Below are 18,651 nucleotides of genomic sequence, written 5' to 3' on the forward strand. Positions count from 1 at the left end.
GTCACACCTGTGTGAACTGCTGTGTCTGTGCTGTGCTGTGCTGTGCTGTGCTGTGCTGTGCTGTGCTGTGCTGTGCTGTGCTGTGCTGTGCTGTGCTGTGCTGTGCTGTGCTGTGTCTGTGCTGTGCTGTGCTGTAGTACACGTTGCCGCGCGGCAACGCCTGGAAAATAGAACGGTGGCGTATTGGAGCGTCAGGTGAGGCGTGCACGCTTGTCGGACGCCTCTGGTGTGCGATATAGGTTCATTGAAAATAACGGTGGCGGCTGTTTTGACGCGCGGCGTTCACAGAAGGTGTGTGTAGGGCTGTACACTGCACATCCTTTACTAAGTAAGCAAGTAAGAAAATAAATTCCTTATCACAGGATTCTCTGTTAGCAGGAATGGAAACTTTTTTAACAGTGCATGGCGGGCCGATGTGGTTGTACAACGGAGCGAGTGGTATTAACCCATTCTGACCTGAGATCAGATTCATACGAGGTTTCCACTGGACACACACTGGTCTGATTAACCCATTCTGACCTGAGATCAGATTCTAAAAAATGTCAGTCGTTCTTTGATTTTTCAAAAATAGCAGATATACAAGCTTGTAGATCTGCTATTTTTCAATAACTAAAGCATAACATGATGCTAATACCAAAATGGGTCCCCGTTCAGAATGGGTTAAGATGTATGGTGTACCTGTTGGTCCATGCTCCTCATTTCTCCAAAGGGGGGCTTTTATATACTGTGTGGACAAACAAAATAAACTGCAAGACAGAAACCAAAGTCTATTCCTGGACGTGGAGGTAGTTTCATTCTGCACAGCGGCCGTCACGCCCCCACACGGTCACAATGAATCACTATGGATTCTGTGTGACCACATTTCACCCTATTTCACTCTGCTTCACTTATTAAGGTCTGCCGTTCTTATTCCAGGATGGGAGGTCTAATGGGGCCGCTTTTCTCCGTTCATTAGATTAGTTTACTTTTGTTTTCTTTATAGCGTCAGCTAACGCATTCTGGGTGGGAACCCATTTTGGTGTTAGCATTATGTTATGCTTTAGCCATTTAAAAATAGCAGATCTACAAGCTCATAGGTCTACGAGCTTGTAGGTCTGCTATTTTTGAAAAATCGAAGAACAACTGACATAGAAACATAGCTTTTTCAGAAAACTGTCATTTTCAAACAGACATTTTTTTAATCTGATCTCAGGTCAGAATGGGTTAATATAGTCCATGATTGTATAGTTTTGTACCTTTACTCCGTGCTAACCTCATCCAACGCCACGTCGTCCCCCCCCCCCCCCCCTGCTCTCTCAGGTCAAGCGCTGCCAACCAACCAGCACGTCTAACAAACGTTTAGAAATAGGTCAACAATACAATTGACATCATTTTTTGTGGATTAATTTACATTTAATGAGTGACCCCAGTCAGTGCCCCCCCCACAAAATGACCGGAACTACTTAATATTCACCAAAACCAGAGCGTAAACTCCCACCACGGGACTCGGGCAAATCAATTAATACAGTTGCAACCCCTAATGTCAAGTACTTCATACATACAGCATAAGTTAACACTATCGCACGTAACACTTACTTTGAAGAGCCAAATATCCGTAATGGCATGTTCCTGTGACAAACTGCTGTGTGTGGTGTCTTGACCGGTTGTTGTTGTGTCGGTTGGTTGGTGGAAAAACCCGACCGCGAGCATCACAGCGCCTCCTACAGGCCGTTGGAAACGCTTGTCTGGGCCAGAGAAAGAATGGAAGTGGATGTGCGCGCATTTTCAAAATGGCCGCGGCGGCCACTGTCCTACTTGGTGTTGTTGTTGTATCGTTAGCGAGCGGTGGCTATAACGATTCAATCGGTCGGATCACAACATGGATTAAAGGATGTAAACCCTGGAACACGAGAAAGACGTGTTTGGCGGTCTAGGGTACTAATTTAACCCTCGTTTCTGGCGGGCTCCGTGTTAAGAATGACATCACTAGAAGACGTGTACAGTATAGACTACAGGCACGCGCACACATAGACATCAAAGGGGGCTTCGGCCCTGCCGTCTGTAAAACAACTGCCCTCTCCAGACCATGAATGCAGCATTTACTACATGGTGAAATAAATGCAAAATGCCCTCCCTCTCCTTTACCCGAGAATTGCTTTTTTTCTGAACTTTTTCTGAACGATTCTTGGAACGCAGCATCTTCAGTTGAAATAATTTGTTTGGTTATCCATGTCATCATCGCCGCATTCTCCAGTACCCAACTGGTGCGGGGTCGCGCCCGGGAAAATAGCAGATCTACAAGCTCTCTCAAGCTCTCTCAGAGCTTGTAGATCTGCTGTTTTCACCTCCCTCTCCTCCTTAGCACCGATGCTGCCTCCGTTGTGGCAGTTCAGGACAGCAACACAAGCCCCTGTCTCCTCTAGCGCTGACCCCCCCCCCCCCCCCCCCCCCCTCCCTTCCTCTACCCCCCCTCTACCCCCCAAACACACCCCTCTACCCCCCCCCCCCTCTACCCCCCACACACCAGGGGGTTGCAAGCATTCAAGATTACTTTGTGAAATCTGTGACCCACAGCAGGGTGAAATCATACTGCCATGATGGGGCCATAGTTTTGTGTGTGTGTGTGTGTGTGTGTGTGTGTGTGTGTGTGTGTGTGTGTGTGTGTGTGTGTGTGTGTGTGTGTGTGTGTGTGTGTGCGTGTGCGTGTGCGTGTGCGTGTGCGTGCGTGTGGAGGGGCGGGCGGGCGGGCAGCGGTTCTCAACCATTTTCATATCAAGGTACAAAAATTAAATTGAGATTGTTACGTCATAGTGTCTGAGCAAATAGACTTAGTGTCTAATATTCTACGGCCTCTGCTACATGGTCTCTGCTACATCGTCTCTGCTACATGGTCTGATAATATCTTCATATTTATTTGTTCCTTTCTTGTCTTGGTGTTTGTGCGTGCATGCGTGCGTGCGTGCGTGCGTTCTGCCCCGCTCCGGTAGCCTGTCATCTTTCACAAAACCACGTGCGCGTGTGTGAGACAGTTCCGACAGCTCCTCCTGCCTTATCGGAAGAAGATCATTATTTACTGTATGTGTATTTAGCCATGCAGGACTTCTCGTTAGCTGCCGCCGATGTGTTCGACATCACGCAGGGTATTCTATTCTTTTTATTTTTCTCCAGAGCACTTTTCCTCCAACGCTGTAAGGTATACCGTTCTGTTGAAACTCATCAGCATTCTTTTATATTTTATGGATACATCTTTCCATCACGTGCCAACCTGTATCCCGGGAGGGGGGTGGGGAGGGGGGGAGTTGAATAACCCATTCTGACCTGAGATCAGATTAAGAAAATGTCTTCTACCTCCTGACAGTTTTCTGAAAAACCCCTGTTTCTATGTCAGTCGTTCTTCGATTTTTCAAAAAATAGCAGACCTACAAGCTCGTAGCGCGCCACTCGGTGGCGCGCTATGAGCTTGTAGATCTGCTATTTTTTTCAATAGCTAAAGCTATTGTTCCCGCCCAGAATGGGTTAATGTGGAGATCTTACATTCAAGACAAGTCGTTTCCGTGCATGGCTGTGGAGGACGGACTCCCTTATTGTGATCACCTGGGCCTTTCTTGTCGTATTTTAACCCATTCTGACCTGAGATCAGTTTCTAAAAAAATGTCTTCTACATCTTGACATTTTTTTCTGAATAAGCTATGTTTCTATGTCAGTCGTTCTTCGATTTTTCAAAAATCAGTGGCGCGCTATGAGCTTGTAGATCTGCTATTTTTTCAATAGCTAAAGCATAACATGATGCTATAACACCCAAAGGGGTTCCCGGCCAAAATAGGTTATAGGTCATGCATTATTCATCCGTCCGGTCGTCCGTCCATTCCAACATGAAAAAAAAAGGATTGAGCCTCGCCTTCGGATGTGTACAGATTACACCGGCAAGTAACAGGGCCGTAAGATGCCGTGCCGCGCCCCACCACGCCCCCAGATGCGTTTCCAATGGCTCTGCTCTCCATTTAAAACAGCAGCCGCTATCCTGTTTCTCATTACTCTGAAGCTCTCTCTCTCTCTGTACATCTCTGTCTCTGTATCTGTATCTCTCTCTCTCTCTCTCTCTCCCCATATCTCTCTCTCTCTCTCTCTCTCTCTCTCTCTCTCTCTCTCTCTCTCTCTCTCTCTCTCTCTCTCTCTCTCTCTCTCTCTCTCTCCCCTCTCTCTCTCGGTCTCCCCCCCCCATTTCCAGTTTTAGCTCATCATATTTCAACAGCAAACCGGAGAGGCGGAGAATGGATGCTGATTTTGACATCCGATAGATAGCAGAGCTCCACATCTCTCACCACCACCACCACCACCACATCGCTCACACACACACACACACACAATCTCACTGTGTGTGTGTGTGTGTGTGTGTGTGTGTGTGTGTGTGTGTGTGTGTGTGTGTGTGTGTGTGTGTGTGTGTGTGTGTGTGTGTGTGTGTGTGTGTGTGTGTGTGTGTGTGTGTGTGTGTGTGTGTGTTTGTATGTGTGCGTGCGTGTGTGTGTGGTTTCGGTGGCCTCTACGCGCGATAATGTAATTTTGTGTGGAGCGACAGTGAGTGGAGTGTTTGGCGCTGAGATATTGACGCCTCGCGTCTCTCTGTGAAACAGTAATGGAACACAGCGGAGCGCTTGACTCCATGTTAAGTGATTTTCACTGATAAGGCGGAGCTCCACGCTGCTTCAGCCAATAGAGTGAAGCACGCAGGAAACGGGGAACGGGGACGTTGTTAATGCACACATTTGTCTCCCTGTCTGTTCAGAGATAGTGTGCCAATATACAATACGTGAAACATGCACGTGCATGCACATACACATGTGCAAACACACACACGCATGCATGCGCATGCACGCAAACACACGCACGCACATTTAGAAATGTTGTTTTCAAGTCAATTAATTATATTTAACGAATACGATATTTGCATACTTGGTGTATTGATATAGCGCTCGTATCCAAAGCGCTTTAGATTGTGCATTACATTCACACTACCGACCACGCTACCCCCTGAACACCCCCCCCCCCCCCCCCCCGTTTAATGTATGCTATGGTGAAATGCTTTTTGCTTAATTAAACTAAGTTTAATTAAGCTTAAAGTTAACTTTGTCTTGTTAAAGGTATATTCAGTGATTTCATTCAAAAAACCTTAGGTTTCGTTTTTGGCTGTGGGACCCAGCCTTTCGTCCAATCAGGATAGAGAGTCAAAAACGAAACCTACGGTTTTTTGACCCCCAGGGGTTAACTGGGGACAGGGAGGAACTCCTTATATGGTCAGCACACTCTATAGTAGGGAGGATTATCACAACAAAACAAAAAAATAAGTGATATTTGAATTAAGTGAAATCACTGAATATACCTTTAATGACTTCAATATCAGCCTTTGAATATATATTAGCAAACTCAAATCTCAAATATTTTCAGACGGGGGTCGGCGGCCAATTACATATAATTTTGGGGGTCCTTGAGATGAAATATGCACCACTGCAGAAACATAAGGTTTTTCAGAAAACTGTCAGGATTTAGAAGACTTATTTTTTTTTTTTGACAGGTCTAAATGGTTTAATTTGGCTTGTTAAAATGCAAGCTCAGTTTTTCCCATTGTGGGTAAAAAAACTGTCATTTCAGCTCCCATCTCTCTCCATTAGGACACACAGTCCCTCAGGGAGACTGCTGGCTCCAAATTAACTTAAAAAGATAGTACATCCAGGCTTGAACCACTTTAACCCGAGCATCTATTACGGTTATAATATGCTAACATTTTGGTAAAATAATAGTCAGGGGATATTCAAAATCACACCCGTAAGGGGCGCTCTTATCATCGTACATCGTGCTGTAAATTCTCCATTCATTGTCAATGTGGAATATAATGTTTGTAAAGGACAAAAATACAGATTTGCTCAGAAAGAAAGACCGAAGGAAATCCTCCATTCATTGTCAGTGTAGGACGAAAATAGCCAATTGTCTCGTCCAGATATGACGTTAATTTATTAATGTTTGTGTAAGATGGAAATCTACACTAGTAGCTGAATATAGCACACCTCAAAAAGTATATCCAGGTTCAGGTTCAGGTTTATTTGTCATTTGTATAGATACAGAGTATAAATACAATGCTCAGAGCACTCTCAGTCTTACATACACAGGACATAAACAGCATCTATAGTGCAAGAAAAGACAAAAAACAGGAAAAGAAAAGTGCAAGTGAAGTGAAGTGCAATACAGTTCAAGGTCAGCTGTTCAGCAGCCTGACTGCCTGGGGGTAGAAACTGTTACTGAGACGGGTGGTGGTACGAGATTTGATGCTCTGGTAGCGTTTTTTGGAGGGGAGTAGTTTGAACAGGGTATTTGCGGGATGGCTGGTGTCTTCCATGATGTTATGGGCTTTTTTCATACAGCGAGTGGTGTAGATGTTATGGAGACTGGGTAATTCTGTAGTGCCGATATATAATCTGAGAATAAATTCCTTGCCAATACATGTCTTCACCAATGTGTTTGTAACGTTGTGTAGTAACACGTCTCACAAAGATTGGATTCTGACGCCATTGATTATTCTGCACGACACACACTCCTCGTAGTTAGAGAAAATTAGCAAAATGTGTGTCAAATCTGCATAAGAAATTCTTACCTTTAGCTTTCTTCACAAATGTGTTTATAAAGGTGTCTACAATCACAATATAAATGTGTTCCAACCCAACTCCCTTTGGAAACTTTGTGACAGCTGCTGAAAGTTGTGGTACCATAAACATCCAATATAAGGCAACATTTCATTATGCTTTAAGTAGCTGCAGTGATATGTCAAACTAGGGGGTTTTCATGATGCTGAATCCATTCCAAGCATTAGTTTTGCACGAAAACACTCCTTGGGCTAAATTTGGTCAAAGCCACTTGCCCAAATGTGCCCAAATGTGCTGACCTCATCACATTTGTGCTGACCTCATCACATTTGTGCTGACCTCATCACATTTGTGATGACGGCTATGGCCATTTTTAGGCGAAGGAGTGATCTTTGTGCAAAAATAATGCTTGAAATGGATTCAGAGTCACGAAAACCCCCTAGTTTGACATGTCACATGCTACTTAAAATATAATGAGATTTGGACATATTTGCCTTATATTGGATGTTAATGGTAGCCTAACTTTCAGCAGCTGTCACAAAGTTTCCCAATGGAGTTGGGTTGGAACACATTTTTCTGTGATAGTAGACACCTTTATTTGTGAAGAAAGCTAGTGGTAAGCTTTTTTTTTCTTTTTGCATATTTGCCACACATTTAATGCTAATTTTCCCTTATTATCGGGCTAAAAACTTCCCCGGGTCGTCATATTTTGTGATGATGGTTATACACACGCATAACAAAAGACGTCACAGGAGGTTTGGAGAGGTGAATTCTGTCTGAAGTCGTATTGTTTCGTTTGTGGGAAGAACAAAAAGACAAGCCTGAACTGTACCTCGCACACAGACGGTGATTTCCCCAAGCCACATCACCGCCGCGTATCTGCCCGAAATGATCTCCATTCTACAGGTGTTGAAAATGGTAATTTCCCCTGGCAGCATAACAAAGATAACTTCAGGTACTCTACAAGTGTACTTAATCCATTCTGGACGGAAACCCCTTTTGGTGTTTGAAGAATTATATGTTATACTTTAGCTATTGAAAAATAGCAGATCTACAAGCTCATAGCGCGGCACAGAGTGCCGCGCTATGAACTTGTAGGTCTGGTATTTTTTGAAAAATCGTGTACATGTGCGTCAAATCTTTGAATATATATTCTTTCAGAGTTTCAGTTTTTAACTCTTAAATCTTTGCTTTTGGAGGGTCCCTTAGGAAGAACATATTTTCAGATGGGGGTCGGCGGCATAATATTACATAATCATTTGTGGGGGTCCTTGACATGAAATATTGAGAACCACTGATATAGAAACATCTGTTTTTAACAGATTTGTTTTTATTATTTTTCGACGTCAGGCCTAAATGCGTTAATTACTTCAGGGCTCGCGATTATACTGCTTTTCCTTTTGTTTTTGCGGCCTAATTTCCCCAGTCCACCAATCCTGGGATAACGCTGCCACTGCAAACACAATGTCACTCCGATCCGGAGTATTTCTAGGTAATAGAATAGAATAGATCCTGCAGCAATGAAATAGCACTGCGTGTCGTACGTTGCTCCATTTGATTTTCTGTTTGATCTCGGAGCCACGTTCTCTGCAATCCCTTTGTTCCAACACAGTCTCTTCTGTTTGTTCAGGTTTTTCGGAGCCACGCTCTCTGCAATCCCTTTATTCCAACACAGTCTCCTCTGTTTGTTCAGGGTTTTTATTTAAAGGTTTTATGACATTCATTTTCATTTATTTTTCGTTTTCTTTTTTCTTTTAGGTTTTATGACCTCAATCTCAATTACACCCAAAAAACCTGAACTTTGAACATTCACTGGATTTTCTGTGGTCTGAAGTTTTCTTTGGGGTTTGGAAGCCTTTTGAGCTACAATGACAACAGGCAACACAGTGAAAACAGTGACATCTGCTGGCAAATCCCATTGACATATATGGGATTTGCAGGCTCTTACATCACTTACTGCAGGCAAATCAGAGCACCTGTTTGAGCCAGAAAACCCCAGATCACAGAAAATCTACTGAATGTTAAAAGTTCATGTTTTTTGGGTGCAATTGAGATTAGAAAACCTAAAAAAATAAGAACAATTCCAAAACCTTTTTTTTAATGTCACAATCCCTTTAAAGATTAATCAGTCTATGGATGGAGCAACTATTAAAATACCTTAAATAAATGCTTCAAAGTCTCTCTACCTCTCTCTCCCAGCCTTCAGCTCGGCCATCCACTCCCTTGACGGGGCGACGCAGCGCGGTGACTTCGTGTCCATCCTGAGGGAGTTCGGGAACCACTACGTCCAGGAGGCGGTGTACGGCTTCCAGGAGGCCTGCTCCATCTGGTACCCCAACAAGCAGGTCCAGAGGCAGCTGTGGCTGGAGTACCAGGACATCAGCAAAGGTAGGACCCCGTCGTCACCACATGTACTGACAGGCGGGTTGTGTCCGGGTAGAGCTCAGTCGGTAGAACTCTTGTCTTTGGACCACAAGGCAGGGCTGGACTGGCCACAGGTCACAGGTCATACCGGGCGACCGTGATTTATTTATTTATTTTGCTCAGGCAGGCAGGCCACCAGGAAAGGTCCAGGCGTGCTGTCATTCTGCCATCATGATAATGTCACTGTACCTGTATATCAGTGAGGGACAAATAAACCCTCTCTCAAAGGGTTGTGTCGTTGTCTGTTGGTTTGTATCATTTATGTTGTTCTGTAAAAGTGGTGGTATTATTAGGGCTTGCTTGTTTATGTGTGCCTCGACGGAGCGGGCGGTAGAGTTTCTGCTATATCTGTGCGCTGGTTGTGGTGGGCCGGGCTGGTCTGGGCCTAATTCACGCGACAATTTTTGTCCCAGCCCTGCCACAAGGTCACGGGTTCGATCCCGGCGGGCACCGCCAACTCAGCGAATGAGTAGCACGGCTTCGGGTGCAGCAAGTCGTGGGAGATGATCAGAAGTACTCTGGTGGGTTTTGCATGCACACACGTACGCACGCACGTGCACTGTTATACATTAGAGGACGTCGACAGGAACGGGGACAAATTTAACGGCCCCGCTTTTGATTTATAGTCTAAAATCAAGGCACACATTTGTACGCTATGTTGTCACACGGAAGACATTGGAGCATATAATGCTGAGCTGTGTGTGTGTGTGTGTGTGTGTGTGTGTGTGTGTGTGTGTGTGTGTGTGTGTGTGTGTGTGTGTGTGTGTGTGTGTGTGTGTGTGTGTGTGTGTGTGTGTGTGTGTGTGTGTGTGTGTGTGTGTGTGTGTGTGTGTGTGTGTGTGCCCGTGCGTGGACTCCATTATGTGGCTGTAAATGTAACCCAGTGTTGGCGGTGCTGCATCACGCTCCAGTTGTCGGTATGTTACCCAGGATAGCTCCAGACTCCCATGCAGATCCATGCTTTATTGCCCTTCACAACACGGGGGGAGGGGGGGATACGGTACACAATTTAACACCCAAAACAGCAGGGTATAAACAAGGAGAACGCCGCCACGGCGTGCATAATAAGTCTGTTAGAGTTTTGCTCCAGGATATTATGTACTGTAAGACTAATTGATTCATTACCAAATCTCCTGGTTGTCTGCTGGGCCGTTGACTGAGAGACAGAGAATGTTTCTTGTATCGATGTGTCTGATCAAAGCTCAGTTTATTGTCCAGCCACTTCACCTCTTTTTGCAACCAGTTCTTATTTTAATGATGTTTGGGAGACAATTAAGAAACACTTTCCTGGGGTTTTTATCTGGGTAATATCTGTTTCTTAGTATTTCAAAGTGTCCGTGGGCACCATGATGTCATGGGCACTGCATGGGCTCACTTACTTCCTGGACTACATGTTGTCTCAGTAAGACAGCCCTCCCCCCAATCCTCAAAGACTAGCAGTGCACCAAAGCATTATGGGAATTGTAGTTCAGGAAGGAAGTGAAATACTGACATATCTAAAAAAGGAAATACACACAAATTACCCACATAAAAACCCCCAGGAAAGTGTTTCTTGTCTCCCAAACATCATTAAAACTGTTTAGTAGCCATAAACGTCAAGACGTCTAATTGCCTATTAAGTACGTCTTCCCTTGTATAAATTTATTTTATTTTATTTTCATCCATATTTTGAAAATTCCTCTAATCTGGTGTACAGGTGATGACATGCACATTGCATGCATAATATAATTACAAATTATTTCTTTCTTTATAATGGGAGAATTGGCATTCAAAGCCTAAACTGGTGACCACCAGGTGGCGCTGAAAGAGCTAAAATAAGATATGGTTGCAAAAGGGGTGAAGTGGCCCTTTAAGCTTGTTGCTGGAAGCTGAAGACCAATGTGGTGCCTTTGAATGTTATTTTATCTGAAAAAAACACCTCATAACAATAATAATAGATTATTACAGAAAACAATGATTTCAATAATCCAGTGGTGAATGGCTTAAACACAAGGAATAATAATACAGTATATAAGCAAGGATATTGCACCCCTAAAATACAAACCAAATCGAAAACAAAAATATAAATAGACCAGGCAGTGATTAATACCCTAAACATAACCAGACATAGCGCGCCACCGAGTGGCGCGCTAAGAGCTTGTAGGTCTGCTATTTTTTTTTAAATCGAAGAACGACTGACATAGAAACATAGCTTTTTTCTGAAAACTGTCATTTTCAAACAGACATTTTTTAGAATCTGATCTCAGGTCAGAATGGGTTAAATCAAAAATACATGAATATAAATCCCCCCTCAGCGCCAAGGCAGCACTCCAAGGAGCCATGCACCTATTTTGCCTCCTCCAGTTGTCAAAGAGTTCATCGTGTTCATCGTGGCGACTTTGAGGAGAAGGTGACGCCGCCTGTGTGTGCTGTGAGAGAGGGCCATATATCTGTTTTTGGCTGTGACTTGAGTCCCAGTCTGTGAGTATAGGCTATGACTAGTGTCAAGTAGTTTTGTTGTTTTTTGTTTGCTTCTTATCTGGTAGGCCCTCCTATATTTTAGCAATATTACACGAGAGGGTGTGGTTTAACGTGATTATCGCCACGACAGTGATGCCGTCAGAAACGTAGTCGAGTTCCGCAAGCATCACTGAAGTGGCAATAATCACGTTAAACCACACCCTCGAGTGTAATATTGCAATTATACAACAGTTACCCTTAAAACTAAGAAAATCGCTGAAAAAATATATATTTTCAATGACAGATGTAGTCACTACGACCACAAATGTCCCCAAGAAACTAGCTAGCCTAGCCACTGACTTTGCTAGCGCTCTGGGAAAACAGAGCAGCTGAATTATTTGTTTTGATTAGGTGGTGAATGCTTCCTCGAAACGACCTGTTGTAGACCATCATCATACCTGGAAGTTATGCAGGAACTACTTTCTGGCCTCGACAGCTCATACAACATCCACACAGAAAGGTCATATTTGATTCCATTAAATGACTTTAAACAACATTAAATTCACTGTGTCACTCACTCTGCCACTCAATTTACCATTCATTTTATGCAATTGTGCATAGCCTCTATTTGTGTAGCCTACTGTAGATTGTCGACTTACACAAACATTCACTTTTTTTGTATCTGTGAGACACACACACACACACGCACACACACACGCACACACGCATGCATGCACACACACACACACGCCTTGTCGTCATGCACAGTCTTGCGCTATACACTCTCAACGCAGTAGTTGTGATGCACGGATGCGGCGTTGCCATAGCGACGGGTGTTGTTGTGCAGGGGAGGAGAACCTTAATGGCACCTCATTATCGCATGGCTCTGTTCAAAGCTTGATTATGATTGGTCGATCCTCCCAAGCGTTCTGCCGCTGCTGTTTTTATGTTGCCATGGAATCTTGAGCTGTGGATTGGCTTTGCTCAATATAGTATAAGCCTGTAATAATAATAATAATAGTTGATGCAGTGGAACAGTAAGGCCATCATTATTTCTGATAATAACCATGCAATCACTGAGGCCCGTTTACTGGCCATTTGACACACCGACAGGTGGGCCTTTTTAGGATGATTACGGTAATTATCAGACCATGGAGGGATGGTTTTTCTAGGGAAAAGTGGAGGTATTAGAGAGTGCTGTATATTCTGGACCAAGTGACCCATGTGTGTTGGAGCAGCGATGCTGAGTGGAAGAGGAACAGGAGTCGGGCAGCAGGTTCGATAGTCCAGGGGTTCTTAACCTGTGGGTCGCGACCCCTCTTTATCTATGGTACATTGTCTCTATTATTAAGGTTATTGTATAGCGGTCAATTTATATTGGGGGTCGGGAGGGGGTGGGGCGGGACGGGGGTCCCGAGACAGTGCCAAAGCATCTCCGGGGGTCCCTGGCCAAAAACGTTGAGAACCCCTGATCTAGTCGACAAACTTCCCACAGACGCTCTCTTCCAGATCAGTGTCAGTGAGACAGAGCTGTGATGGTTGAACACCACAGCTTCTCTCTTCCAGATCAGTGTCAGTGAGACAGAGCTGTGATGGTGAACACCACAGCTTCTCTCTTCCAGATGAGTGTCAGTGAGACAGAGCTGTGATGGTTGAACACCACAGCTTCTCTCTTCCAGATCAGTGTCAGTGAGACAGAGCTGTGATGGTGAACACCACAGCTTCTCTCTTCCAGATCAGTGTCAGTGAGGCAGAGCTGTGATGGTGAACACCACAGCTTCTCTCTTCCAGATCAGTGTCAGTGAGACAGAGCTGTGATGGTGAACACCACAGCTTCTCTCTTCCAGATCAGTGTCAGTGAGACAGAGCTGTGATGGTGAACACCACAGCTTCTCTCTTCCAGATCAGTGTCAGTGAGACAGAGCTGTGATGGTGAACACCACAGCTTCTCTCTTCCAGATCAGTGTCAGTGAGACAGAGCTGTGATGGTGAACACCACAGCTTCTCTCTTCCAGATCAGTGTCAGTGAGACAGAGCTGTGATGGTGAACACCACAGCTTCTCTCTTCCAGATCAGTGTCAGTGAGGCAGAGCTGTGATGGTGAACACCACAGCTTCTCTCTTCCAGATCAGTGTCAGTGAGACAGAGCTGTGATGGTTGAACACCACAGCTTCTCTCTTCCAGATCAGTGTCAGTGAGACAGAGCTGTGATGGTGAACACCACAGCTTCTCTCTTCCAGATCAGTGTCAGTGAGACAAAGCTGTGATGGTTGAACACCACAGCTTCTCTCTTCCAGATCAGTGTCAGTGAGACAGAGCTGTGATGGTGAACACCACAGCTTCTCTCTTCCAGATCAGTGTCAGTGAGACAGAGCTGTGATGGTGAACCTAGACTCTCTTCCAGATCAGTGTCAGTGAGACAGAGCTGTGATGGTGAACACCACAGCTTCTCTCTCTTCCAGATCAGTGTCAGTGAGACAGAGCTGTGATGGTGAACCCACACAGCTTCTCTCTTCCAGATCAGTGTCAGTGAGACAGAGCTGTGATGGTGAACCCACACAGCTTCTCTCTCTTCCAGATCAGTGTCAGTGAGACAGAGCTGTGATGGTGAACCCACAGCTTCTCTCTCTTCCAGATCAGTGTCAGTGAGACAGAGCTGTGATGGTGAACACCACAGCTTCTCTCTTCCAGATCAGTGTCCGTGAGACAGAGCTGTGATGGTTGAACCCACAGCTTCTCTCTTCCAGATCAGTGTCCGTGAGACAGAGCTGTGATGGTGAACACCACAGCTTCTCTCTTCCAGATCAGTGTCAGTGAGACAGAGCTGTGATGGTTGAACCCACAGCTTCTCTCTTCCAGATCAGTGTCCGTGAGACAGAGCTGTGATGGTTGAACCCACAGCTTCTCTCTTCCAGATCAGTGTCCGTGAGACAGAGCTGTGATGGTTGAACCCACAGCTTCTCTCTTCCAGATCAGTGTCCGTGAGACAGAGCTGTGATGGTTGAACCCACAGCTTCTCTCTTCCAGATCAGTGTCCGTGAGACAGAGCTGTGATGGTTGAACCCACAGCTTCTCTCTTCCAGATCAGTGTCCGTGAGACAGAGCTGTGATGGTGAACACCACAGCTTATCTCTCTTCCAGATCAGTGTCAGTGAGACAGAGCTGTGATGGTTGAACCTACACAGCTTCTCTCTCTTCCAGATCAGTGTCAGTGAGACAGAGCTGTGAAGCTTCTCTCTTCCAGGTCATTCACCTCCGCTGGACACAGCTTCTCTCTTCCTCCCCTCAGATCGACCAGGTCTGTCATCTATTCCCTTTTCCTCTGCCAAGGACGGCCGCTCCCTCATGGTTTACACGTTCTGACAAGCGGCATTAACCCATTCTGACCTCAGATCAGATTCTAAAAAATGTCTTCTACGTCCTGACTGTTTTCCTGAAAAAGCTATGTTTCTATGTCAGTCGTTCTTCGAATTTTCAAAAATAGCAGACCTACAAGCTCGTAGCGCGCCACTCGGTGGCGCGCTATGAGCTTGTAGATCTGCTATTTTTCTATAGCTAAAGCATAACATAATGCTAAAGGGGTTCCCGCCCAAAATGGGTTAAATGACGGGAGTTTTTTTCCAGCACGGTGAAAGGTCCATTACTCTTCATTTCTACTGCACAGAAGAACTTCTGACAGCCGTGTTGGGTTTATACAGCGTTTGAGCACCAAGATTGCATTTAGTGTATAGTCGTGTTATGTTATGTGTTAACTCATCTTTGACCAAAGAAAAGTGTGTGTGTGTGTGTGTGTGTGTGTGTGTGTGTGTGTGTGTGTGTGTGTGTGTGTGTGTGTGTGTGTGTGTGTGTGTGTGTGTGTGTGTGTGTGTGTGTGTGTGTGTGTGTGTGTGTGTGTGTGTGTGTGTGTGTGTGTGTGTGTGTGTGTGTGTGTGTGTGTGGTAAAATGGTAAATGGTGCATTTATATAGCGCCTTTATCCAAGGCGCTTTACAGAGATTGTGCATTACATTCACACATTCACACACACATTCATACACCGATGGCAGAGGAAACCATGCAAGGCACCAACCAGCACATCGGGAGCAATTAGGGGTTCAGTGTCTTGCTCAAGGACACTTCGACAGTAACTCTGGTGACAGTGAAGTGATAAATAATGTAAGCCTTTTTCATACCTAAAAAAAGGAAAGAAAGAAAAGGGGAAAAAAATCCATTACTATACCAGGTTCAGGTTCAAGTTAAGGTTTATTTTGTCATAATGTATAAATACAGTGAAATGCATTGTGTTTTTTTGGAAGGGAGTAGTTGGAAGGCGGGATGGCTGGTGTCTTTAATGATGATGTGGGCTTTTTGTTTTCAGCGAGGGGTGTAGATGTTGTGGAGACTAGGAGGTACTGGTAGTGCTGTGGGGAGACAGCTTTCAAAATGTCATTATGCTTTATGTAGCATGTGACATGTAAAACTAGGGCTTTTTTTCATGATTCTGAATCCATTTCAAGCATTAGTTTTGCACAAAAAAACACTGGCCATAGCCATAGCCACCTTGCCCAAAAAATGTGCTGACCTCATCACATTATTTTGTGATGACAGCTATGGCCGTTTTTAGCCTAAGGAGTGTTTTTTTGGACCATCCATGTCGAGTGAGAGAGGGAGAGAGACAGAGACAGAGACAGAGAGAGAGAGAGAGAGAGAGAGAGAGAGAGAGAGAGAGAGAGAGAGAGAGAGAGAGAGAGAGAGAGAGAGAGAGAGAGAGAGAGAGAGAGAGAGAGAGAGAGAGAGAGAGAGAGAGAGAGAGAGAGAGAGAGAGAGACACACAGACAGACACAGAGAAATATCACTGGCACAAAAATAATTCACAGCCATTTCTCTCCGGTCCCTTATAAAACATGGCCTGGCCTTTAGGAGGGAGACATGGGCCCACTGGAGAGTGCCTAATGATCCATGTTCCTGCCCTTTGCTCCAGATATGACAAAGTGCTGATAATAACCACCTGAGCTGAACGCCTCCGGGCCACAGTTTGCTGACTGCCGCGGAAAAGTGTTTTTTCCCCCCGCTATATGTCATCATCACGGCAGAACACACTATGGATGTGTAAGACAAGCGATGGCACGTGTTAGAACACGCTATGGATGTGTAAGACAGGCGATGACGCGTGCTGTCTGCAACCGTAACGTTTTGAGACATATTATTGTCTTCTTTTTCCATGTCTGTTGTCAGCCAGCCATCCGGTGCTGTCGACAGAGGAACCATATAATGCAGCCTTATACTTTAACCCCTTTAGGGCTGATGTCGACATTAAAAAAAAAGGCTTCTAAATCATTACAGTTTTCAGATTTATTTTTCTCAATATGTCATGTCAAGAACCCCAGAAATTATATGTAATTGGCCCGCCGACCCCCCATCTAAAAATATGTAGTTACAGGGAGACCCCCAGAAGCAAAGATTTGAGTTAAAACTGTTCCCCGTGTGCCACATTTTCACGATTTTATCAGAATGGTTTTCAGATGTGACATCATTTCAGATGTGACATCATTTCAGATGTGACATCATTTCAGATGTGACATAATTGAGTTGATGAAGTTGCCCTGTATTTTAACCCATTCTGAACGGGAACCCATTTGGTGTTAACTATAGTAACTATAGTGTTAACTATTGAAAAATAGCAGATCTACAAGCTCATAGCGCGCCACCGAGTGGCGCGCTACGAGCTTGTAGGTCTGCTATTTTTGAAAAATCGAAGAACGACTGACATTTTTTAAATCTGATCTCAGGTCAGAATGGGTTCATCAGACCAGTGTGTGTCCAGTGGAAACCTCGTATGAATCTGATCTCAGGTCAGAATGGGATAAAGAATATAGAAACACAGTAAACCTATAGTGACTTTTTGCAGTGGCACGGTACTAATTATTGCACTTCAGTGGCATAACGTGCGTGCGTGCATGCGTGCGTGTGTGCGTGCGTGCGTGCGTGCGTGCGTGCATGTGTGTGTGTGTGCGTGCGTGGCTGCGTGTGTGCGTGCATGTGTGTGTGTGTGCGTGCGTGCGTGCAGTGGAGCCTTATTGCAGAAGTCACCGGGAGGACGCTGATTAATCACGTTGAATCGCTCCAAATCGCTGACCACCATCGGTCAAGTTCCAACCAATCAGTGCACAGCTGCTTTTCAATTAGGCGACCGGGCATGAGGTGAACATTTTCTGGCACACACACGCTCACGTGCACACACACACACACACACACACACACACACACACACACACACACACGCACACGCACACGCACACACACACACACACCGGCCCCTACCTTGTTTAATTCCCAGTGTGACAGAAGCCTCACAGCCTCTACAGTATGTCTCTCTGTCAGTCTCTCTCTCTCTCTGCGTTGATATCGTTGACTAAAAGTATGACGAAAAATGTCCGTTGATTATCTCATCTTTTCACTGACGAACTAACTCAACAACCTGTTAGTTTATAATGCAACCAGCATCGCTATAGATTTTGAAACCCATTTTCTTAAGTTATGTTTGATAACGTCTATACTTTGTGATTTCGTTTTCCAATTTTTGTATGCAGAAGGAGGACTTTGTATTAGGCACACAAAACAAATACTTCTCCTTCTTATTTTCTCTGAAATATTGTGTTAACCCATTCTGACCAGGCACCCATTTTGGTGTCAGCATCATGTTATGCTTTAGCTATTTAAAAATAGCAGATCTACAAGCTCATATCGCGCCACCGAGTGGCGCGATACGAGCTTGTAGGTCTGCTATTTTTTGAAAAATCTAAGAGCGACTGACATTTTTAGAATCTGATCTCAGGTCAGAATGGGTTCATCAGACCAGTGTGTGTCCGGTGGAAAACCTCGTATGAATCTGATCTCAGGTCAGAATGGGTTAAAATGCGTTAGATTTAGATTTATGTAATGGTTCCACATACCCCCGGGGTGTTAATAGAGACGACTCATTCAGTTTGCAAAATATGAACACACATGCATGCACACACACACACACACAGTACACACACACACATGCATGCACGCACCCACGCACCACGCACACACACACACACACACACACACACACACACACACACACACTCCAAGGCAGAGGTTTAAATCAGTCTTTAAATAAGTCTTAAATCTCGGCGCTGCGAGGCAGTCATGTGGGTCACATTGTGCGTGCT

General features: G+C 44.8%; 1 protein-coding gene across 1 annotated transcript in view; it reads left to right on the plus strand.

The window, feature by feature from the left end:
- astn1 (astrotactin 1) overlaps positions 1-9,136 on the plus strand; it is a gene marked incomplete at both ends in the record, with an annotated part of 516,901 nt that extends 507,765 nt beyond the window's left edge. Inside the window, 1 exon segment of the mRNA XM_083781951.1 lies at positions 8,811-9,136. Within this exon segment, the coding sequence (XP_083638077.1) occupies positions 8,811-9,136 (326 nt within the window).
- Positions 9,137-18,651: the final 9,515 nt, after the last annotated feature.

The sequence above is a fragment of the Protomyctophum parallelum genome (genome assembly GCF_964188405.1).
Source record: "Protomyctophum parallelum genome assembly, chromosome: 14".
Lineage (NCBI taxonomy): Eukaryota > Metazoa > Chordata > Actinopteri > Myctophiformes > Myctophidae > Protomyctophum > Protomyctophum parallelum.